The sequence below is a fragment of the Melospiza melodia genome, chromosome 8 (assembly GCF_035770615.1).
Source record: "Melospiza melodia melodia isolate bMelMel2 chromosome 8, bMelMel2.pri, whole genome shotgun sequence".
NCBI classification, from domain to species: Eukaryota; Metazoa; Chordata; class Aves; order Passeriformes; family Passerellidae; genus Melospiza; species Melospiza melodia.
This window is the reverse complement of record NC_086201.1, coordinates 26,624,552-26,650,164: the sequence shown is the minus strand read 5'-3', so window position 1 is coordinate 26,650,164 and position 25,613 is coordinate 26,624,552. Positions and strand designations below refer to the sequence as shown.

The 25,613-nt window shown below is 38.9% G+C and overlaps 1 protein-coding gene across 2 annotated transcripts; it reads right to left on the bottom strand.

The window, feature by feature from the left end:
- Positions 1–445: 445 nt before the first annotated feature.
- On the bottom strand, positions 446–25,460 carry TRAK2 (trafficking kinesin protein 2). 2 transcript variants are annotated; one of them, XM_063162395.1, is made up of 17 exons: positions 25,306–25,460; positions 19,179–19,496; positions 18,026–18,220; positions 14,409–14,462; positions 13,566–13,636; positions 12,799–12,915; positions 11,424–11,633; positions 10,966–11,044; positions 9,161–9,291; positions 8,882–8,956; positions 8,127–8,264; positions 7,281–7,360; positions 6,200–6,403; positions 5,765–6,063; positions 5,210–5,494; positions 4,885–4,984; positions 446–4,366 (listed from the first exon to the last, which is right to left on the bottom strand). In XM_063162395.1, exons 2-17 carry the CDS (start codon positions 19,213–19,215, stop codon positions 3,688–3,690), a joined length of 2,754 nt encoding a protein of 917 aa, XP_063018465.1. In that variant the 5' UTR covers positions 19,216–19,496; positions 25,306–25,460; the 3' UTR covers positions 446–3,687. The 2 variants fall into 2 exon arrangements, with proteins under 2 accessions (XP_063018465.1, XP_063018466.1); XM_063162396.1 differs by lacking the exon at positions 14,409–14,462.
- Between the last annotated feature and the right edge of the window lie 153 nt (positions 25,461–25,613).

Here is a 25,613-nt window from a genome sequence, read left to right as displayed (position 1 = left end):
TACTCCCATCTGTCACAAATCTATAGGGCTTACATAACAACAGCTACTGAGATGAAAAAACAACTGTGCTGGTGTTAGTCAGTAATGCAGTGCTAACACTGTAATGCTAGAGGAACACACTAGCTGCTCTAAAAGAGGGGAGGAAAAAACCCTAAAGCACCACCCATGCACAAAACCCCCCGAGGTACCAGAAAATATGAACAGATTAATTTAAAGTGAGGCTCAACACTTAAATACTGTCTATATCAATTAAATACTGTCTATATCAATTTATTGGCTTCTAAAGCCACCTTTTCTGTAGATACCAACTCACTTCACTAAGCTTGTGTACAGTATAATAATCACTATAAATTTTAGCCACAGAAAAGGCCCGATTTTAGGTTTGTTATAAACCACTGTACTAGAGAAGATGACATCTGGAACAAACCACAGAAGATCAGCAATATACTGAAAAATGGCATGTTATACATATTTATTATCAAATTTACATTCCACTATGAAACAGCAGTAAGTGCAAAAAGCTGATGGAAAAAATACCATGAAAATCCCAGACTGTTCAAACACTGTGTAATCCCCTCATGTAACAGCCAAATGAAGCCCAAACTCAATTATTTTCCTTCCCTCTCCGTTGCTATTTGACTGTAGTAGATGTTTGACTTTGATCACAGGTATTTTGAGCATGCAGGTATCACTGAGTTTATTAAAAACTAACAGTGAAACTAGAAAGGTTTAAGTTTGTGCTTTAAGACAATCGGAATAAGGTAAATACAAGAATTCCCTTCTGTCTCTTGTAACTTGCACAAGCATGGTAAGTCCTTTCTAGCATCCGTGTTTGACTCAAACCTGCAAGATAACACAACCCTGCCAAAATGTAATTCTCCATTCCTCTACTCAAACAAAAGATCTGGTGCAGGATGTCAGCCATGCAAGTTTGTCACCTCTCACCCCTCTTACAGGAGACAATGAAAGCCAAATCATTCCTAGAATCATGGTAACTTCTAAAACATTCTCAGAAACACATGTTGTTTAAAAAAAGTTTATCTTCTACGTTTTGGCACAAAATGGTAAACTTGGAAGAAGTATCAGTTTTCCCTGTTACTGCAAGCCAGGCATGTATATCCAAACTGTGCATGACGATCCATAGGCATAAATGCATGACAGAATTTGAACAACGCTGCACCACAGCATCAACCCATTGGGTAAACATACACAAACACCATGGTATAGAGATTCTTCCATTTTCTTTTTGCCTTATGTAAAGTATCTGATGGTACACCTCAGCTACAAATCAAACTGACCTCTCAGCATCCACAGCATTGTTTGAACTGAACCAGTTTATATTGCTGGGCTATGGAATAGGGAAGCATCCCCAGGAGACACATGCATTTCATTTATATGCTTGTAGATGAGTTTTACCTGAACCATGGTCTGCCAAAGGAATTCTACCTTAGCTGATTTGCTACTCTGCCGATCCAGTGCTGGAGTTACCATCTTATGAAGCAGTTAGAAACACAGTGTAGTACCTTCAAAAATTTATCTGTAACTCAGGTATTCCTACAATAAACACATAAAATGGACGGATTTTGACATGCTACACACTTCTCTGGTGGTACCAAACTGTCTAAGCTTTTGCTAACTCGTTTCCCTGGAAGTCAGAGATGCACTGCAGACATACCCATCCCAGGCCACTGGAGACCAACATGGCACTCCCTCCTTTCACTCTTATGTAGCTAGGCAAGACACCATGCTTAGCTAAGTACATACAAACATAAATACTTACATGAAAAAATTAAATATTTTTCACTTAAAAAACAAAATTAACCCGTATATAGTCTTTTAAATAAAATTCACCTTTTGTAAGTGTAAGATTTTGCTTAGAGAGCAAAAGGCAACTCCAGGAGTTCCGGAATATTTCTGTGCGCTGCTGACAGACAAGCTTCTGCTAAGAATCCCTGTGCAAGTTTGAAGTGGTTACTCCTTTTCCTTTTACAAAACAAAAATATCAAAGATCATCACAAGATCTAAAGAACTGTAAAATCAGAAAGGCCATGTTACAAATTTCCTATAAACAAGGTTAAGAAACTTTCTTTTCCTGCCCTACTCCATTCCCCCCTGCAGTAACAAGGGTGCTGATTATGGAGACTGTGCCTAATGGCAAATGCAAATCAGTGTGATTGCACCGATGCTTCACACCACACCCCCAGACAGCTGCCAGCTATGGTAACAGGCAAGGTAAACTTAACTGCTTAATCTAATTGTATGGAAACAAATCATTTTATAATGTTGACAGGTACAGTGAAAATTTATATGAAGACTAAGAAGCTGTTTCTATTCAGGTCACTAGCAAAGACAACTTTTTCTTAAGTTACACAAAATATCTGTTGTAGATTGTTCACTTATGAACTTGGACAGGAAGGAATCAAAAAAGCAGCATGGGCAGTAATATTTTTATAATTAACACTCAGAAACCAGATTTCTGAAATAAAGTTCTTTTTTGAGTTGGAAAGTCTACTCCAGCTATTTTTCAGAACCACACTCCCTCACTGATCACTGGATTTCAATATTTGTTAAAATGCTACAAAGAACACTGCTTTTCCCCTCCTGTTTCTATACAGAGACTGGCAAATTTTGCTCTTAATGAAATATTTTAAACAAAATCCTGCTTGAAATGAGAAATAATTGAATGAAAGGCATAAAGTTCAATGAGAACTCTCAAATATACAGAATGTGTACTTGGCAAGACAAGAGGCAGTTTTCTACACTTCCAACAATTTCCTTGAAGTAAATGCTCTCCATTTAAGTTTTTAAAAAGAAACCCTGAATCAAGCACCTAGGGTTTATTTCCTTTTGCAATGCTGAAATGTGCCTGAGATATTTGTGTGTGTGTGTGTATGTGTGCACACAAAACTATTCTCATTTAAATAGATGCACACTACACTTTAGAAAGATTTCTTAGCTGGATGTACACACTTTTCTGCTTCTTAATTCTTATTCATTGCATATTTCTCTGTGTGCTTTGTTCACAAGCTCTCGAAAGAAATTAACTTCTGTTAATACCTACCTAACACAATTGCACTCTTTCAAAATATAAATCCTGTGTTTGTAAACTGAAGTATTTCTTTCTTACACAGAGCTAAAGATTCTCTCCCCTGCTTCTCAAAGTGAGGAGGAGTTCAAAAGAGCACAGTTTCTGAAATGGAAAATAAAATAATGAAAAAAATCAAAGTTTTCATATTTGTTCGCTACAGAGAGGAACTTGGGCTGCTAATGCTAGTCAGACTGATTGTTATTTTAATATTATATTTAAATTATGTAGTCTGACTGCAAACAACTAGTAAACACTATGGGTGTATGATGGAAAAAAATGAAATGCCTAGACATACAGGTTAAAGGGTTAAAACACTGAAAATGTCTACAATAGTCTTCACTTCTGACTAAATTAAGACAAGATGCTGAAGGGGGTCTTGAAATAAAGCTTTGGTTTTACCTTTCTATCTCCCACAAAAACCTTCTTCGTCAAACCCAAGCAATGTTCCTTTGCTCCTTGGTCCCAACGCTTGTCTCTCCCACATTTTAACATGCACATGCCTTCTCCAACGCTTCTGTAACAAACCCAACAATGCCTGTACTGGATATTAATCCCTCAAATTATTTACTGTGCTCTAAGTCAAACACCTTTCAGGCCAGTTAGTCTTCCTTTAGCATATCCATTTTTGATGACTGTGTGCAAACAGGAGCTCCCAGTGCTCCAATCATGGCTGGAAGACTCTGGTTTCTTCTCAGTCCTGCCATTAAGTTGCCACCTGCATTTAAAAACCCAGCTGACTCCTGCCTCTGCAAGCCAGCCTCTGGCCCCTGATTCTTGCCATGGTCCTGTGTTTCAGGGGGCTTGATCACCCTGGCAATGCCCAGCCTCTTCAGTCTGTCCACGAGGCTCATCTTCTGCTGGCCTACATCCGGGACGTTCCGGGAGGGCTTTAGGCCATACGCTTCCTGCAAAAACGTTTCTGCTGGCCGAGAAGCCAGGAAATTCTCTGAGTGATGTGCTCGAGGCTCAAACAGCGGTGGGGAAGGACAAGGTGAACGCGAAGGAGAGTTTGGTGGAGTAGAAGGAACGGGAAGAGTTCGGGAGGGTTGCAGCAAAGGCGGTTTTTCTAACATGGGGCTGTCGTAAACCTTGGCAGAGATGCCTCGTTCTTGCAAAAGTTTAGCCAGGCTGCTTGTGCTGCTGAAAGTAGTAGTTGAGTCTCTTCTGTTGGTGAGAAATTCTCCAATACTTAGTCTGTAAGGAATGGCTGGAGTGCTCACTACTGAGTTTCCAGTACTGCTGCCAGTATTCCCCAGTGAAAATGAAGCACCCATGGAGCTGAAAGAAAATAAAAATTAAACAGAGAATATACACACATTAGACATTTTTATACCTGCTCTTCATATGCCTTTTAGTATACAGATGACTTTAGAAAAACCTTAACTATTGCTATCAGCTGTGACAGCTTCAGTACTCAGAATTATTGTTCTGCAAAGTACCAATGAATTTACCTTCTGTGATCACCTGTACTCTATTAGCTAGAATATTAACATACCTGTCCAGTTAATAAAAAATATATAACAGAATCAGAAAATAAATCATCATGGAATCTTTTTTTCCGCAACAAGGCAACTGCTACTTAAGAGTTAAAATAACTTAAAGTTACCTTAACTTGTTTTAACTCTCACTCCAAAGAACTCCAAGTTTTCCTTCATAATTACAACTATTTTTATGAGTAACATCCTATATGTTGACTAACTGCCTTAGTATTTTTAAAACTGGTCCATGTATCAAAAGCCAGAAAGTAACTGTTTAATCCCATGCAGCAGCATTCAGGATGTTAGCAGTCCTCATACCTGGGAGTAACTTGAGTGACATCAGATGGGTGAAGGATCCTACAGGTAGTGAAGGTAAATGTGGAATTTGTTGAAGATAGACACTTCCCTGGATTTGAGGCTGCAATGTGAAGAATTTACATCCATTAAGGGTAAAAATAAAGACATACAAGAATGAATCAAAGTTTAAAACAATGTTATTATCACAGTTAATTTTTTGAGTCCTTGTTTTTTAAGTAAAGAACAAGAACAGCAAAGACAGCATTACCACACAGTCTAATACTTGCCATAGAGAAAAGGACACTGCTAAATAGACTCAGGAAGAAACACTAACCATGCTTCTTACCAGTGAGTGGTACTGCTGCTGAAGTAATAGGTGGCAGGAAAATCCCTGCCACTGGCTTTGCCAATGCACAGTTCTTTTCCTCTGGGAAGGACTGTTGTGCTTGAAATGTTATACCTCCTTCACCCTCTTCCTCATCATCTTCCTCCAGGTCAGAGATGTGGTGCATAGATGTGGTATCATCAGACAGAGGGGTAAAGCCTTTAGTAACAACACCTGGTCTGGGGTCAAGAATGGTGCCGAGGTTGGGTCGAGCAAGCTGCTGCCAGTGAAAAAGGGTCTGAGATCCTGGTGTGACAAAAGAGAAGAGATTCAGAGAGCCATTACCTACTACTGTATCAAGTTACAAGAATGCATTATAAAACCAAGTACAGCTGGCTGGTGCCTACACTGTGGGCAATGCTGTCCAGTGAAGAAGCAGCCTAACACCAGATTGAAGCCTACCAAATGCTACTGCTTCCTGTTACTGCACATCACACCTAGCTATACACACCATGATTTAGCTGGTAAATATAAAATCCTTTTCTGATAATGAGAGAAGGAAGATCATCCTCTTACCTTCAATGGGTTTGACAATTTGCAACTTCTCTGGTAGGAGAACACGGAGATTACTAGAGCTGGCAGAGAGATCTGTGAACTCTGAGTTTGTACTTGGGGAAAAGGAGCTTTCTGTTGGTGTACTGCAGCCACTGGCCTCTTCTTTCTGCTCAGCCAGCAAATGCAGTTTTCGGTCCCACTCCTCCTCGAAGAACTGCTTCTCACACAGGTAGTTCTGACGACGCAGGGACAGCCTGTGCAGAGCTGTGACCAGGTCATTGTCTCCAGTGGTTCGCGGCTGGCCAGGACTGTGAGCGTCTCTGTGAGAAACATCAAATAATAACACATATTAAGCCCATTAAATGAACTATTTCTCTATTACACAGCAGAAGTCCAGTCCGGGTTTAGTTTTGAATCAGTTCTTTTCAGAAGAAGGTAACAGGCTGTGCTTCCTACTTTAAATTCTGCTCAGAGCTGCTCCCTGGGACCATCCGTGCGTGGCTCTCCAGGTGGTGCACGCCAGACTGGAAGGGCTTTGCTGTCATAACAGCACTCGAGCGATTTGATCCAGGGATCGGCAGTGGGGCAGGAAAGGACGCGGAGCGGCCACGGATGATATTGGCAACCTTGACAGTGTCAAACACTCGCTTCTGTTGATCCCTGTGGAAAAGACAAACAAACAAATGTGGGTTTCAGAAGCAAAAAAGATCTAATAAAGAAAAATCTCTGAAAACCAAAGTTTGAAAAGTCTGTGGAGACCCCACTAAAAAGATGTTCAGAAAAACATGCCTAAAACACTCATGTCTTCAGGAGATCTACTCTATTAAGTATCAGAATTACCACTTCTTTACCTGAAAGACCTGAACCTCTACTGATAACTGCTTTAGCCTATTCAAAAGTATATCTTTTATTTATTTAATTTGTATATGCTATCAGAAACACATATGCAGTTTATTACTCCTTACTCAGAATTATGAGATCCAAGAACAGTCTTCAGGTTTTTGAACACTGTTACGTATCTTTCAGCTATAATGTCATTTGTCCAGCAATTTTTCTATAAGCATTAAAAGGGGTAAAACTAGTACTGTGCATCAGAGAATTTGGATCAAAAACCCTCAAAAAAAGAATGAAATAACATCCTTTTAGCAAGGATGTTATTTTGATTCTTGCTATTATTATGTAATTATTATTATATAATTTTATAATTTCTAGTTTCTATAATTTATATGCATATTTAGTTTTCTATAATTTATAATTTAATTCATTATACTTTATAATTTCTATAATTTATAGTCTTATAATTTATAATTTCTTCTTATTATATAATTTTGTTATTACTTGATTCTTCATAGAATCAAGTAATAGCAGGTTTCAAAATTGAAAAGACTACCAAATACTACAAACATTTTTTTATTTACAATGAAAACATTATAGAGGGAATATATGTATTTATGAAGTCCCAGAAATCAGTTTCACCTTAATTAATACAAGTCTGTGGATATATATCAATATAGGACATGGAGATCTGAAAACATACTTTTGCTTGGAGAGAAGAGATTCATCAGCCTGACTCAATTCCTTCCGCATTGTCCCTTCAATTTCTGCTGCAAGGGAATCCTAGAGAAAAACAGAAACAGTAAGAGTTGACAAATTAGATTCAAGTCTTCCTTCTGACAATTTTAGCAGAAAATATCTGTAAAAATTACTTTTAACAATCAGCATTTGTTTGCCCAGTATCAGTATGCTCTGGACAAACCCTTCTGCCTCTGAAGGAAGGGCATGTGGGACAGTTTTCCACCATAACTACACCCATGTGTAACCAGGATGGGTTCAGTTTTCATTAGCAACATCTGCTTTTTCTTTGTGTTTCTTTATGTACTCTGTATTTTGGTTGCTTTAGTTAAGCTACAAATTTTAAGAGCACTTCTTACAGGTATACTTGAGTGATTCTCTACACACAGAGCAACCAACCAAAACCTGAAGAATTCCCAGATATTTTGAGTATGTGACATGCTCTGTTTCTTAAAGAAACACTGTTGAGTTATAAAATTCACACCCACATCAAACTAGACACTACCACAACTGAGCATAAGCTATAGAACATGCCAATTCCCTTATTAAACAGAAATGGCATATAAACAGGAAAAATAATTGCAGTGTCACAATATGTCAAGCGAACAGTTAGTTTCCTAACTAATTTCCTAAATTTCTCACAAGTGTACACATTGAAGAATTGAATTGAAAAACCAATAGACCAGCTCCTTTGCCTACTACAAAGCAGTTCTGGCTGCAGTTCCTGCAAAGGAACTGCTCCTAGAGCAGTTGTGCTCCTAGGGCTGCTCTGTGCCAGAGCTGTGTGTGCCACGCTAGAGGTGTTGGTTACCACAGGAAATGCTCCACGGGACTGCGAGTGGCACAGACAAGCGACAGAGCTGGCTCTGCTGCGCAGCAACTTCACTTCCTCCTGGGACTCGTGCAACATGCCCAGACACTCTGCATTCCGGTCCTGAAACTCATGGAGCTGCAAGAGAAGAGAGCCCATCACATGATCTCTTCAGAGAGAAGACACAGTGAAACTGAATGACCTCCTACAGGAACCTAGAATGGCTGATTGGACACTGTGAGATTCTTTCAGCTGCAGGGCACATGCCCAAAACTAGAATGGACAACAGTCAGCACAGCATCCATAGGAGTTTTAGGGACAAAGCACAAAGATTCAAAAGAGGAAAAAGTATGACAAAATTCAAAGGAAATTACATTGAAAAAATGCAAATACACTAACTACTGATGCAAAAGAAGTAAAAAAAGAGAACTGCTTAAAATCTAATGAGCCACAGTACTGTTGATACAATCAGTAATAGTCACACTAAAGCACTCTTTTTCTCATAACTAAGAATAGTAAGACCTCCCTATTTGAAACACACTCCTTGCCTTTTATACTCCTGTGAACTACAAAAATATTTGTGTAGGGTTAAGTAACATAATTACTCTTTCCCTCCAATCATATGACTTAAGACAATGAAAGATTAAAATCCTACATAATTAAAAAGCAGTAGTTCCCACTGTCTCTCTGCTTTCTTTCTCATGTATTCTATGCCAAACGTTTATCTAAATGTGTGTTACAGAAGTCTTAAGTACCTCTGCTGTCAGTTGTCTCTGAGCATCTTTGGAGGCTTGTAAATGAAGTTTAAGCTCTTCCTTCTCAATCACATTCTGAAAGGACAAAAAGGTGCTCGTCATTTTCTCAGCTGATTTCCCCGAGAGACTGATCCTCTGACAGACTTTCCTGGAACAGCCTCTCTCTTGCAGTGCAACCCTATGGCTTGCCAAGACAAATTTTGCCTGCTGTGAGCACTGGCACACACATGCAGCACAGACACCTGTGCACACACGGACACTTTATCAGCATTCCCTTACTTCTTTGAGCTTATGCTGAAGATCAACAATCTGGGACAAAAGGGATGAGATCTCTTCCTGGTAGCGAATCACCTCCTCACTCTTCTCTGACAACTCCTCTGTTATCCTGGAGATCTGAGCATTTGTTTGCCCTACAAAACATAAAAGGAACTTCGTCAAGACCTTCTCCCACAAAAAACCCAAAAACAAACAAAAACAACCCCAAGCCAAACCTAAATCCCAGAAAGGATGAGTGCAAGTCAACAACAATCTGCAACACCACCAATTCTCTTAGGAAATCAACTCATAATACATAAAAGTAGGTGCCTTAGAACATCCATAAGGAACAGACTAACAGTGGGGAGAAGGAGGAAAAAGAGTTAATTTCAAATGCAGGTATAACACATTATGAACTAAGCACACATAATCTGAAATACACATGATCAGTATGTGGAATGACCACAATAAAACAATTTCAAATGACATGATGACTCATGACCAAGGCCAGACTTGGAATATGCTGGAAAAGTCTGGCTCTGAATTAATCTTGTTATTAACTACCATTGTAAGTAAAGGCATTTTGTCAAACCTTGTCAACTGTAACATACACTCTTGATCCTAGTCACTATCTATTCCCCAAAGATCCACTGAATACAATTCCCTGATTCTTTTTTTCCTTTTAGCAAGTACTTAACAAAGTGAGATGACAAAGCATCTCCAAGAGCTGAAATATTTTTATGCAGCTAGCCTCGTTTGTACACTTGCCCTGAAAGCATTGCACAGTCATAAGAAAGTCTGATCAATCTTGCATAAAGGTCACACTACAACATTAGTGCTTGTTGTACCTCACATATTTACTGCAGAACAAGGCTCTGATTAAGGGGCTGTGAGCATTTAAGCTCAGTCAGATACCATTTTCCTGAAAATGCAAATTTTAAAGCAGTAGGCAATACAGCTTTAGGAGATGATTTTTCTGTGAATCTAAATTACCGAGCATGCCTACTCATGCCACAGAATTGAATAAAAAGTACACTCACAGACATTCACACTGAAGGAAAACAGGAGAGCATGTTTGAACTAACTCCTATTTGCAAAAGATGCATATTTTCTCAGTGGAATCAGAGTAAATTAACCAACTAAGTAACAATTCATAGTATTTTAGGGCCATCCGTAACAAGAAAAATAAAGTAGCAACCCAGTCTTCTTTATGGCGGTTGTAGAGAAAAAAATAATCTTACACATAATTTAAGGTGATTATGCACAAAGGAAGTAGTACATATCAAATGACTACAGGTAAAAAAGCTATTGTTATTTATTGTTTCAGAATACTTAGCATGCATTTATGTAAGGGTAGGAAATTCTTTGCAAATAAGCAGTCCTCAAAGCAAATACAAACAACTGCTCTAGACAAATTAAGTGACTTGCTAATTTTAATGCTTTGGTTCATAACATATATTCTAAAATTAATGTGTTCATAGTTTTAAGAGTCGACACATTGACCTATTTCAGTGTCAAGTGTGCTGAATATACAAGGAGAATATTTGGTTGATTTTCTAATGTCTGTGGGCTTCAGATTAGAAAGTTATGGACATCACCGTTTATATTCATTTTCCCCTTCTAAACATGACACACAGAGCTGAATTTGAATGCCAGAGTGAAACCTCATGAAATACAGAAACAACCTTGCACTTGGGCAAAGGGCAAGACTTCAATGATTGGCATAAATTACTGAAGCCCATTTTTGGATTCAGGATTAACTAAGAACGTGTAGGCACCAGGTATTTCACCCACCATCCTGCCATTGCAAATACAGCCTGGATACTCACGGAGTTCTTTGACACAGTCATTGACCAGCTGCTGCTCCTTCTCTTCATATGTAATGGTTTCTGACTTCAGATGGCAAGCCTTTGAGAAAATTATTCATTTATCAATAACAATTTCAGTTTATTTATAATGTTATCAATTTTACATCTAAAATTCTTGCAACTGAAGAGTCTCCCCTCTCTTTAAAAACTCTATGCAACTGTGTTTTCCACCATAACCTGTTTCCCAGAATTTTACACATGTTTTATGTGAAAGACAGATAGACACATGAACAAAGCCTGATCTCTTGTCTCTAATAAAAAAAACTGTTGCAAAAAGACAAAATTTGGGGAAGTGCTCAGGAATGATTTGCATACAGTGACACAAAACAGCCATGTGCTTCAAGAGAAACCCTGCTGCTGGATTTTGCACACCCTGATTATTTGTTTCACACTCAGCACGTGCTGTCAGTCAGATGTACCTTGGATCGCAGAGCCAGGTTCTCCTCCTCCAGCTCCCTCAGCTTATCCTGCAGGACATCCAGCTGCAATGGGTCGTGGCACACAGTGAAAGACTCGTTGAAACGCAGCGGTGTGGAACAGCTGGAATCCGTCTCGCTCTCCTCGGAAGCGATGGAAACGATGCGCAGCAGGTCATCCTTCTTTGCCAGCTCATGCTGCAGCTGGTTAACCTAGGACAAGTGAAGACCACCACCACGTGAAGTACACTTTACATACACAATATCATACTCTATTATCTATGCAGCCTCTGGAACATCACTGCTCCTCAATGGAGCTCACACCTCCATTTGTTTACAGGAAGTTCGCAAAATCGTAATTTTACCACAGCAAGGGAGACAGAAAATTCAAGACACCACAGAAATGAACAGCAGAACCTACTTTTTAAATAGTTAACTGCAAAATCATTTTCCAGCTGTCTCAGTACATCATTTCATTTTAACATGCTAGCTATCATTTTGATTATGACCATTACTCTGAATTGTTGAGTTCCTGGAGAAAAGGATTGAAAGACAACTATTTACATGTACAGAGTGGTACGTTCCAGTCTGCACATTAAATGACCCATAGGACAATTAAAAACAAAAGAAGAGATAGATCTCATTTAGATAAAATCTACTTTGCTTATCTACATTTTTATATGAATACCTAAGTTTATGCAGTCCTACAGCTGATTATGAGTACATCCTTGTCACCAGCATACTGTTTTATACAAGCAGCTAAATCCATTTCACTGTAGCTTACACTACGTCTCTTGATCACAGAGTTATTTGTCAACTATTTAATTATTTTTTTAAGAAAAAAAAAACAAAGAAAAGGTTAGATCAAGAATTTGTGTTTACAGGAAGAGATGGAGTGAAGATCTTGATCAGAATTCACTTTTCATTACATTTTATTTATTCATTTGTTTACTCTTAGTGTAAGCACCCCATTAACCAGCTCACTTTCTGTCTGTTTCCTCACCTGTGAAGTTATGTAGCAGCTCATGTCAGACACCAATTTCTTATTTTGACTTATATTAGTCCATTTCTAGTTTAACGGCAGGAAATCAGATTTATGGTCTGATATACCCTAATGATATCTAACATTCTCATAATTTCTCAGTAATTACAATATGTTGTCTTCATATTCAATTCCTGGACTGCAAAAAGTGATTGAACAATGATTAGGAGAATGACATCTAAGCACACTTCTGTAGTCCAAGAGCACCAATCACTCCAAAATGATCTATTTCTTTTGATCCTCTTACCACCACCACAAATGGGAAAAAAAGAGAGAGAAAAAAATGGAAAAAAAACCCTAAATAAAGGAAAAAAAGAAAGAAAAGCAACTACTTACTCTGTCTAGAGTTTGTCCTAACTGTTCTTCCAGTGCTTCATTCTGCTCCATCAACAGATGGTTGCGCTTAAGGAGGGCTTGTCCAATTCGCGCTGCCAGTTCCAGGTCCCGATCCTTCTGCTCACAAAATGAGAAAAAATTGTTTCCTTTTGATCATGTAAGGTTTAAATTCAGAGTAGCTTCAGATTCTCCTAGATACTGCTCAATGCATCGGCACTCTGAGATCTCCCTTCACTCTCAAATGGATCAACATTGTTAGAAAATTATTAATGCTTCATCACTTGGATCCAGAACACATCCATAACTGTGGTTTTTGATACAGCATATTCTCTTCCACAGCCATTTGCAGCAACAGAAGGGGAGAGCACCAAACCTGAGGACAGTTTTGGGTTTTGTGCTGAGTAGAAAGACTATGTGGGCTCTGTTGCATCTCACACACACACAAAAATCACACTTGCAGCCTTCCCAGTGGTACTTTCTCCAGAACAGACTGCTCAGCCTAAACAGTGGTGAAAGGGTAGAAGCAGAGGAGCACCAGGAAATCAGAAGAAAGCTGTTTCTTTCTTACACTCACTGGCTTCATGGGTGCCCACAATTATGTTATGTTTTGTTTCTGAGGTAGTGCAAGCAAGTGGGCAGCTTCTCATTACCCATGTGTTTGATAAGCAGCTCCTGAAGATAACTGAATCAAAATGGTCAGCAGCTGAATGAAACCCTCCCTCAAATACATTCCCTTTACTGCATTAACACAGCAGAGACAAGCATACCTCAGCTAACAGACGTTTGACCATGTCAGCTTCACCATAGTCTTTCTGCTCCACATTGTCTGGGCCAAGAACTGAAGAGAGACAAACATGCTTATTTTATTGAAGGAAAGACAAGAAGATTGTGCGAAGTGGGAGAGCTGAACTCAGAGGATATTGTTTATATACAAACACAGTACTTGGTTGACAAAGCTAGCAGAGGCTATGAAAATGCATCTTCAACTTCAGAAATGTGAAACAATACTCCTTTGGGAGACTGATAAATGAGGTATTGAACATTTGCACCTTTCAGCAATGTTAAATAAGACTTGAGGTGCTCACACATCTTTCAAAATTAGAAAAACTCCTAAGAGCAATTTTTTGAATACAGCTAAGCAATTAAATCCTCCAGCCTGCTGGGAAGAGAAGGAGGAGTATATTGGAGAATATCCAAACATAGTTAAACACATACTTTAACCCTGAAGCAAAATTCCCACTAGGCTGTGTGACAGCTGTACACAGGAAGTATGGAGACCCCTGAGACAAGTCATGAAAATGCATTTTTTAAGGGCTTGACCATCTTGGAAACAATTAAGAAGAAATGAGATAATGTATGTCTGAGTTTTGGACGTAGCAGTAAATGCTATCTTAGTAATCAAGTGATTCCAATGTTTGAAGAGTCTGCAAAACTATTAAAAAACTGAGAAACGGTAGATTGGAAAAACAAGACTGAGTGAAGAATAAGCAAAGCAAACGAAAAATTTGTGACACCTCTGAACAAAACACAGTGCCAGGACTGCAAAGCATTGGTCTGCTCTAGATAGTGTGCTGATAAAAAGATGGTGGTAACAAAGGCATCTTAATTACCTTGTGCAAATTTGTGAGATCCATCCAAGGAGGAGGAAGGAAGTTCAATAAGAGCTAGAGTGACAGATAATCAAAGATATAGAGGGGGAAAAAGAGAACAAAGAAGAGAAAGAATTAAAATGTAAGGAAATGGGTAATTTTCTGCCATGCATCTACCACAATAAAAAAATAAATGCATGTGCAAACATAGTTTTTTCACTATTAACACTTTCTAAGGCCATTTAGGGAAACATTTAAATGTAATAGTCTTCAGAAGCAGAATTATACATCTCTCTATCAGGTGATGAATGTTTGTGCTAAGCTCAACAGCAATTAGCTGGTTTTGCGTTATGAAGTCAGGATCATTAAAGTGAAGAAGGCAGCAATATAAATTTAAGAATTACAGAAGTAGCAGTTTCAACTGACTGTTTAATTTAACCTTTTTCAAAATTAATTCCATCATCACTGAACTGCAAAATGAGATTACTATAGATTTGATCTCAATATTTCCTTCACTCTTTCACCTTGTTTAAACCTCATTCTTACTCTGAATACACAGTGGTATTGATTATCAGTTCTTTTCTTTGCTTTGTTGAGGACTGCAGACTCAGTTATGAGATAGTAAAGTGCCAAGATAAAGCACACACTAACTTTATTGCATATGTTATATAAGCTGTCTATACCCTTTACATACATCATGCCCACAATTAAACTTTTAAAGCATAACACTACACCTATATTAAGATCAAATCCAAGTTGGACTATACTAAAAAAAGGGGCTTTTTTGTAATTTTGAAAAACAAGAGAACAGGAAGAACAACACAGAAGGAAAAGTTTTACTGTTTCACTAAAAGCTTAAAAGAAAAATATGTCAAAGTAACAAACCAAATGCTTTTCATCAAGTAGATCAATAAGCATAAAAACCCAACACGCTGTTTAAGCATGCAGGAGCTTTGAACTTATAGAACTGTCACTTACTGATTGTATTTCTTAGCAGGAAAAAAACAGAAACTCGACTAAATTTTAGGTACGTACCTATCAGTAGCATAAAATGCCTTTAGAAGACAATTTTACTTTACTACTTGGTTGCTGATACTGGCTGCTGGAAGGGGGACTCCAAACCCATCTAGCTTACCAGTATTTGGACAATTAACTGCACATACATAACTAAGTTACAGCCATTACATGCAGAATATTATAGCCAGCTCTCCTGTGGTAACTGTTCCTAGCAGGTGATTTCAAGTTATAAGTTTCTATCCAGTCCCTCTAATAAAAATTTACACTAATTCCATACTAATCCCAAGGTTACTCAGGTAGGTAAGTTCCTAAAATCAAGAGCAAATATCTTTGCTCCGATAACTAAAATCACAGAACCAACAGCTTTAAAACTTAGCTCTATATAAATTTCTGTGTTTTCTCTCAGTACAGGAACAAAACTACACGCAGTTTATTAGAATTCTCTCTTGAGAACACATGCATGTGCAATACTCACCTTGCCAAGCGAAAGCTGAAATTAACTCTTCATTTTGGTTAAAATTCTTGTTATGTTGTGCCATGACCCTTTATTCACACATACAAAGTAGTTCCAAAGAGAGATCTTTTGTAATTCAGGATTTCTTATGCTAGCACAGTTGAAGCAGAAGATATTCTTCCACCTCACTGAGAACACTGCCAACGTGAACCCAGCTGACAGATCTTCTTATAGGCAGCAGCAGCCATAAAAAGAGGAGGAGCTCAAGTGCAGTAACTACTGTGTTGTTTTGGGGCTTTTTTCTCAACTAGAAATTCACTCAAACCATGTATTTAGCATTCTCTCTTGGAAAAAGTTATAAAAATGTTTCCATACATATATATATATATATAGGGGCAGGAAGATACACAGCTAAAACCCCATGTCATGCTTCATGTCACATTTATTTCCAATTCCAAGCAACAAAGAAAGATTCAAATTTCATCTAACAAGTTATTCAATAACTAGAATTTGATTTATATCTGTATTTGTCCAGGACTCTCCCAGTATGTCCCTGTAGGTTACTAGTCTCAAAAAAGCTACCATGATTTCAAGAGTCTGGACAATTTCTAGGTGAAACATAAACCATATTTATCTTGAGCTTACAAGACCCATCAGTTACAAAAGTGATCTTAAAAGATCCAAGAATTAGTTTTATATGTTATGCTTAACAGCTATCTTTTAATTCAATTTCAGTCATTGTTACAAAAAAACATTTAAAAATACTTTAAAAACTCCTACAAGCAGTTTATGGTTTTCAGAGGACACCTTCTCTATTTGTAAAGAACTTCCCTCTGGGAGAACTAGGAAGACAGCCCTTTCTGCAGTGCCTTGACAGCCTAATAATACACAACAGGCTTCATGAAAGCTCTGCTGATAAAACCCCTCCCTCTCCTGCAGGCTGAAAATGCAAGCTCACCCTGACTGGATGTCCTTTGGAGCCCTGAGTTTTGTCACACAGGTGAGGCGCTGAGCGGCAGAGCCGCATTTCATGTCAGGCACAGACAGACTCTGATCCCAGCTCCTTATAATTAACACTGAGACACAAGTACGCACCCCTCCAACCACACAACTGCTTCCAGAGAACTACAAAAGCATGCACTCGACTATAAAATCATTTATGCTTGCAATATAACTATCAGAAACAATCTGAGCAATAAACATTAAGAGACTTTCCAATTACTTTCCACAGTTAGGAGTTCAAAACCCTCAAGTTCAACTCATAACAAGGTCACTCTAAATTGCTGAGTACTGCATTCTTGGGAGGTGATATTTTAATCTTTTGTTATTCCTTTGCTATTCATCCTTGGGAAGTTTAAACTACACAGAACAATGACAAAAAACTCCCTTTTAGAGGTGGTGTGTACAAGGAAGAGGTAATCATTACAGATTGTACATAAATAACAAGTTCACTCTTCTCTGTGGTTTGTTCCAATAGTTCCAATATATGGAGGAAACAAGACTTTCTCATTTCTCTGAAGAGATTAAAATGCATTCTCTTCACAAGAAAACAGTTAGCAACTACAGGCAATTAAGTGTTCAATTATTTCGGCAACTTTCTATTCATTTGATTTTAACATATTACAGGGTTTTTTTCTTTGGGACTGAAGCTGTCCATTTTCCTCTTTATCACTTGATAGATTTAGGAGTAAGTTACTTGGTATTTTCAGAACTGGAAGGCAGTGATCAACATTGATCTAGTACCCACCTATCTGCCATTCATTCCTTCTCTATCTCCAGAAGAAACCACCGACAGCACTTCACAAACATTATTGACATAAAACATCACCAAATCAATAACAGCACCATCAGCATTCCTGAAAACAGAACTGCTTCACACTCGTACCTCTTGTATGAGGTATACATCTCTCCTAGCACAGTTCTAGGTTCCTGCCTCTTTTTCACTCTCACATGTTCCCATTCTTACTTCAGTGTGTAATCTGATGATCAGGCAATCATTAAGCATCCTAAGTCAGCCATTAGAATTGCAGTGTGAACCACAAGCACGTCCCCTGAAATCAGCCTTTTCTGTCCCAAGTTTCCCAGATGTGACCATTTCCTAGTATTAACACTAACTGTGCATGGAGAAGTTTATCTCCAGCACTTGGGGCAGTAACTGCCGACTCACTCATGTAACGGACGGAGTCCTCCTGAGGAGCGGGAGCGGCCCCCTCGGGCAGCCGGCCGCGGGCAGCCACGGGCTGCATCCAGTCTGCGCTCTCATACAGGCACAGAGAGTCCGCCCGTAACTTGTAATCCGGCAGCTGCTCCTCCAGCATGCCCACCAGCTCCACCTCAGCAAGGTCCTCACTGGAGCACCCATCTGAAAGAGAGTAATGGCAATAGTGCATTGTTAAATACGTGTCAAATTCAATAGTGCTGCCACAGTACTGTACAGTTTATGTACTATGAAATACTTCATAAATCTTTGATAAATTTGGAAATAATTATTCTGTACCAGACAAAATACCAGAATACTTACTGAATCAATGTTTGATTTATACTGCAATACTTGTAAGTTCCTCACCCTCAGCTGATCCTAAAACTTCCTGAAAAGATGGTATACTGTGTCCCTCCAACTTCCTGAATATAATGTATGTAATAAGTTTGAACTTCTATCTTTAGCCTCTTCATTGAGCTAAAACACAAATCTACATTTTACCAGCTAAAATCTCATTGACTTTTCATAGTTTTTTCACTTCCCTTTTCTGAAGGAAATTCACATTTATCTTGTTCTTCTGTTTTATGCATTGGTTTGATAACGAACATAGATGTAAACAATCTTAAAAGTAAGCAAAATCAATTGAATACTGCTTTGTAATCAGGGAACAAGTATAAAATTTCATTATCATCCTTATGGAATCACATTCTGAGAAACATGATACTAAACCCCCTGCAATCAAAGTTCAGCTCTTTCTATGTTGTGTGTGTACCTTAATTTCATCACAATTACTGCAAAAGAACCCACATTAATACTAAATTGGTAAAATATCAGTGGTTTGCAATGATTATCTTTGCAAGATTTCCACTCAGGATGAATAATATCTGCAGTACCTTTCAACGGAAAAAACACCAATGCTGACTATTGACAGTAAGAATTTTACAAGCAGTATTTTACAGTGCACAGTGACTTTACAAGTGAGTCTAATGTCACTGGTTTTGTTCCTCTGCAATATCACATAAGCAGTACAAAGAATGTGAAACAGAAGGTTGTCTTCACGTTGGTGCTTTATGACATGTTAGACACATTCAAGATTTGTAATAGTAATTCTTCAACTTACCAGGGATGCTGTCCAAGCCCCTGGGATCAAAACTCATGAGTCCTTCCTTCACAGTTCACTTCCTTGCAAAGAGCATTCTGTAATCAAACTGTGCACCATTCCTTTATTGCTTTGGTAAAAAGATGCCTTTGGTTTAGGGACAGAGTAAGTGAGAGCCATCCAGCCACAGAGACTCACAAATCTGGCATCAACTCATTTCTGCAGGCTGCTTCAAACTCCAGATCTACTGCCATCTTAGGACATGCCTATTTCATCTGGGCTGCTGATCAGTAGAAGTGTTTCATGTAAGCTTCACCAGCTTCTCAGCTCACCCATCACCTACATAAAAAACAAAGAGAATGCCAAGGTTTAACAGATTTCACTCTTTTACCGGAGACAGGTAAATTGCTGTGACTTTGTCTCTTTCAATCCGAATTTCCCCTCTGTACTACAATTAATTATTTAAAAAGAAAAGGCAAACAAGCATTTTATTTCCAGTTTACACAGTACATGTAGAAGGTAGCACTAAAATATGTTTTCTCCCTGTAGTCATCTCACCTTAAACATGGACTTGGTCAAATATCTCTTTGTCTGTACTATTCCTCTTCCTTCATACAATATTTAGTGTATTCAGGTCATTCACTGAAACGAGGCATTTCCTTTTTATGCTAACAGGCAGCAGCTTCAACTAAACAGAGATTTCCTTCAGGCCACTACATTTATTTAAAGTGATGGATTCTAAAGGCAGGATTTTAAAAACATCATCACCCTTAACATTTCTATTGTTAAAAAAATGTAAGTTTTATATAATCGTTTGCTTGAGTCTCTTTTCCTTTAGGAGCCTGTTAATTAAAAATTGGACCTATCAGAAATTTACTTTGTGGATTGTGATAAAATTTGTGTTTTCTCTTCAGCAGGAACTCAGGTAAACCAGAAAATGAAACCACTGTGACTGATTCAGATAAGCTATCAGAAGAGTTTAATGAAGTAAAAATACACTTTTCCTTTGCCAAGACTGATGAATCACCTTCCATATAAAACAGTAGTTCTAGACGACAGAAAGATATAAAACTGAAGAGAAAACAAGTGTCCTTTTCCCTCCTTTGGCATTCAGTTAACATAAAATTCTCTTAAAAGCCTTCATTAATTTAAAATTTGCTCTTAAACACTTTCCCCAAGATCTCCAATCACCAAGCACAACAATCAGAGGTTTGTTTTGCTGTCTGTAGCAACCTCTTATTTGACAAGATTAAAATGGACAGTGCAGGAGCTTTTTAAAGCAAGCCTGGAGCCTGCCAGTTCATCTGGTTGCAGACTTTGGCAGGAGATCAAAAAAGAACTTTCTTCCATTAAGGTCAGCTCATACTTGTGTGCAGTATCTTCTTGTTTTGTCATTCATTTCTTTATGTATGTAGCCTGCTTATCAGTTGTAATTATTATGCATATTAAACACTTAATAAAAAATTTTGAGATTTCAACAACATCTTCTGAATGTGTAGATGTTTCTAGCACTTTTAAAAAATTTTCTAGAGGCTGTTTTTTAAATGGATTGCTGAAAAGCATACATATCCCCTTCTCTAAAACAATTTAATACAACATAATAAAAGACATTTAAGAAGACTGCTGTAGATCCACACATGCAAATGACTTCATTTTGTAATAAGAAGAGTCACTGTACAGCTAGACAAGGGTCAGCAGCATAGGACAGTTTCTTCACAAGTCTAACTCAATCTTTTTCCTTTGAGTTTTAATAATGTAAAAATGAATGCTGCTACTTCTCAAGATTGGTTTTAATCTCTCTTCCCAGGGCAAAGCAGAAGCACTATTTGTAGCAGGTCAATCTCAGTTCAGCCAAAGAGAGAGGGGGTGAAAAAAAGGTGATTTGGCTAAATGTTTTCTAGAGCACCAGGCCAACACCAAGCTATCGAATTGAAAGGGCAAACTCATTTGTGAAACCTTTGAGAAGTTTACTACATAAGCAAACACCATAAAAGTTAATGCTGGCATTTCCAGTGCTTCTCATAGCTTTAGTTTCCTGTACCATGGGACAACTTCTATAGAAACTCAAGCACTGGGCAGTTCCACCCTGAAAGTGACTCCGTGACCCTTCTACACTGCAGCTGTAAAACTATTTCCTAACTGCAGATTCCTCCTGCAAGTCAAAACTATGATTAAATACATTTAAATAAACCCCATAAAATTTATAATGTGGCTTTAAAATATATGACCATGCTATAAAAAGATGGACTAGAAATTAAAATAGTTAAATCACACAGAAAGACATGTCCAGAAGAGAAGCTAGAAAACTTTCTCAGATATTGATTTAAATCTTTATTTATAAAGATTATTTCCACTGTCAATTTACTATATTCATTCTACACTGATCTACATCTTATCAGTTTTGTTCCCCTACTCCCCCAAAGGCCAATTTCCCATTGATGTTCACATTTTTTACAAAGAGGTTAACTGAACATAGGAAAAACAAGGGAAATTCAGATACTGGAGCATAACCCATATGCAGGGGTGGTGCTCTCAGAAGGCTTTCTTCAAGGAAGGTTCACGAGAGAGGAAAATATCAGACAACATTTTACATACACACCTATCCCAATCTTACTGTTTCTGTACTCTCTAGATTAACTTTTAGTCCCCAATGTGTGTCTCACATTTCAGCTACCATCTGGCTCCAAACAGTGAGCTAAAACCTCCAGTACCTATAGCACACTGCTACAAGAAGTCAAAACTATTCCTGCACCTTCTGAATCAGCCCTAGAGAGTCCAAGTTGCTCTAAAGAGATTTCATAAATTTTTCCTTCAGTGAGTCAGAAGGCTCTAGTGAAGATTAACTTGAAAAAGCAATACTGACTAAAGTCTTAGAAAAAGATAATATAGTTATAAAGCATTGAAAATTGTTCTTGTCTTTGTAAAAGTACTTTGAGCAATTTCAGATGGATGGAGAAAGAGTTGGGGCACCTCAAGACAGAATATAATTCTGAAGACATTCTGCCACTAGAGAAACTCTAATTCAAATATGAATTATGAGAAAGGTGAGGGAGTTGCTTTACAACTGGAAACCACAGACAATTGTATGTGTTTATTCCTTTGCACACAAAGTTAAAAAATATGCAAAATATTGCCATCTATATTGAAAATATCCAAACTTCAACATAAATAAACTGTTATTCCTGCTATTTTTCATTTGTTGAGAGCAGCTGACTCCTCACAAGTACTTGGAAAAACTAAACTAGGTCTGCTCCTCTACAATTCCAGGATGCAAGACATTAGGCCACAAGTAACACAAACAAAATTTTAACAAAGAAGATTCTAACAACAAAGAAGATTCTAACTTGATTAAGAGAAGACAACACTCATTATTTCCAAAACCAAGCCAAATAAATGAGCATACTATTCTCAGATACCAAATTTTAGTGTCATGTAAGTATGCAATTTAAAAAATTGTATCAAGTCATTAACACAGTACTTTTTCCATTGCTAAAACTGGAATGCTGTCAAGCCAGCTAATAGCAATCAACATATTCTGCATCTCAAGGTTAATGAAACAGTTCTATTCTTATAGCAAACATGACCACACTGAATTGCTGCCAAAACATTCCTGGGACCAGCGCTCAGAAGCAGAGGCCAAATCCTTCAACACTATCCAGTAGGAGATGAAGGACAAAGGATTATCAACTGAAAAACAAATCTATGTGAACACAAACATTGCCTATCACAATTAACATTTGCTGTGTGCCTAACACCTCTTATTTTCAGCCAATACTATCCCTACAGAAATCTATTTAGTGCTTGTGTTTCTCTCATGTAAAGAAAAAATATTTTAAAGAGTATGCCAACATTATCCTAAAACCAACTGCAACAATCATAAACAACCCTGCAACAGACTTTCAATCATTAAAAAATGGTATAAGAAGAAATTAAGAAAACAAACAAAATAACCCTGCCCCCATCTTCTGGATTGTTTTTCTTCTGGGATGAGGGAAAGGCTTCAGAGAGGAAGCTGGAGAACACCTCCTGGAGAATCATGAATCACATGGGGATCATGAAGCCAGCCACCACATTCCCTCATACTGTTTTATCTACAGTTACACCAAACCAGGCTCACTTACTCTCTCTGTCTGTCATTTTTAACAGCTTATGTTCTCCAAAGTGGCAACACTACCTGTTAAATACATGTATATATGCTTTATGTACATGGATACATGCATACTGTTGAATACCACAGCTTGATAGTTAAGATTTATTTAAGTCCTACCCATTTGGACGTCGTCTAGATCATCCCTAATACAATGTAAAAACAGCAAATGCCTAATTGAAGTTTCCCTTAGCCTGAAACTATGAGCGTTACCTACATTAAAGACTTTATTAAAGACATTATTAATTTTTAGAATTAACTTTATAATAAAGACATTATTAATTCCTATTTTTTATGTAAATGCACAATCAAAACATTACTATCTGTATGCATATTTTCTTAAAAATTTTCTTTTTTCAGAAGAAATGAGGTGCATGCATAGTTATGTTATGATCTCAAAGGAATCAAGAATTATAATGAATTGCCTATTTGCTTGTTAGAGTATAAAATACAATAAATGCTCTTGAGGCATTCTGCTAATGTCTCATTCTGCTAAGTTCTTTGCTAATTTTCATTATAAAGGTTGTAATCAGCTTCTTTTAAAACTCAGGATTGTTTTGTATAAAGTATACTTGAAGGGAATTTGAATAAAATTTAACTGAAATCACCAAGTTGATCCATGGCTGATCACCCAAAAAAGTAGTTTCAGTTCCTTGACCTACACCCCAGCCAGTGCTCAGCATTTTAAGTCATAATTCTGTATTAGAATTAATCAAACTCCTCTATATGACTCAGACACCAGAATATCACTAGCAATCAAACAAAAAAAAAAAAAGGATGCTTTCTTTTTTGCAGCCATATCTGTGAAAATGCTCTATTTGTGTCTTCTTGGAAAACGAATCAACAAATCACAATTATCATTGCTGAAAGACAGCACTTCTACTACACAATATTAATTCCAAAAGCCCCTATTAGAGGCAAACCACCATCAGGAAACTCTGTGGTTTTCCAATGCTCTTCCAACTACATTTTCAGATACTCATAACAGAAATTCAATAAACAGATATCGCTCTAATAATCACACTGCCATTAGAGTGGAAAAATTCCAGGTATTGGAAAATAATTTTTTTTCAATTTCGCTCCAGTGTCAGAAATGTAATTAAAAAGAAGTTCTGCCTATTTTAACTAAGAACTACATCTTTTGAAAGAATACAAGTATCCAAAAACAAACCTAAAATCTACTGTTGCTTTCTAATGTTGCCTTAATTTATTACTATATCAAATATCTGCATCAGACTGTCATAATCAGTTAACAGTAACTGTGAAACATAACCAAGAAATAGGCACCTATGCAACAGCTGAAGATTGCATTAAAGATAAAAACACGAGCACGCCACTCCACATACATTTCACCACTAGCACGGACTACAGAGTAAACGACACTTAGTGACAGACATCGGTACTCCAGTTTAATCAGCTGATAAAAATGTAACAATGTGATTAAGAAGTTGCTAGCAGCCAAAATTTCCTTCCATAGCCTTCCATATACAAGCAAGACAACAACTAAGAGGTCACCGAGGGCTGTCTCGTGTTGCGGTGACACGACCCTGCAGGGAGCCCGCTCGGTGAGGGCACCCCGGGCTGCTGAAGGTCACCCCGGCACCGCCCGCGGGCACCGCCGCCCCCGCTCACACCGGAGCAGACGGAGCTCAACACAACGCTACGCTACATTAAAGCATCACCACAGCCAAAAGAGTCCTGTCAGCTGCCAACCCGGACAGGCGCCGGAATTTCTTCTCCGCCCGGGACCGCGGGGCCAGCCCCGGACACCGCCTCACGCTCGGGCCCCGCGCTCCGACCCCAGCCAGCCTCAGGAAAGCCGCCGCACGCCCGGCGCGGCCCGCCGCACCTTCCAGCCCGGGTGGTGCCACGGCCCGCCGGGGAACGGCGCCAGGGGCGACAGGAAGGAGGGTTAACCCTGCAGGGGTGTGAGGCACGGAGCGTGCCGCTCGGCCGTGAGGCGGCAGAGCACCGCCGGCCCGGCGCCGAGCGCTCGCTTACCCGGCCCACGCTGCGCTCCCTCCGGTACCGCTCCTTCCCGCCGCAGCCCTGCATGCAACACAGCGGCGACTGAGGAAGGGCCCCGATGGCTTCCGCTCGGCTCGCGCCCAGAACTACAGCCCCCGGCGGGCCGCTGCCAGTGACGAGCCCCACAATGCGCCGGGCCGCGTGGTGCGGGCGGCCCCCGCCGCTGGGCCCGGCGGGGCCGGGAGCGGGGCGGGGTTCTGGCGGGAGGCGCTGTGGCGGCGCCGGCCCCCGGCCCTGAGTCCGGCGGCGGCGGGCAGGAACGGGCGCTGCCGCACTGTAAG

What these genes read in the sequence shown, in the direction of transcription:
- TRAK2 (XM_063162395.1), bottom strand. Translation starts at nt 19,215, where the DNA reads ATGAGTTTTGATCCCAGGGGCTTGGACAGCATCCCTG. An exon ending in TTCAGCATAAGCTCAAAGAA is followed by an intron (nt 8,957 to 9,160) that starts GTAAGGGAATGC and finishes TTGTCCTTTCAG; the next exon opens with AATGTGATTGAGAAGGAAGA. An exon ending in AGCTCTGAGCAGAATTTAAA is followed by an intron (nt 6,064 to 6,199) that starts GTAGGAAGCACA and finishes TGTTTCTCACAG; the next exon opens with AGACGCTCACAGTCCTGGCC.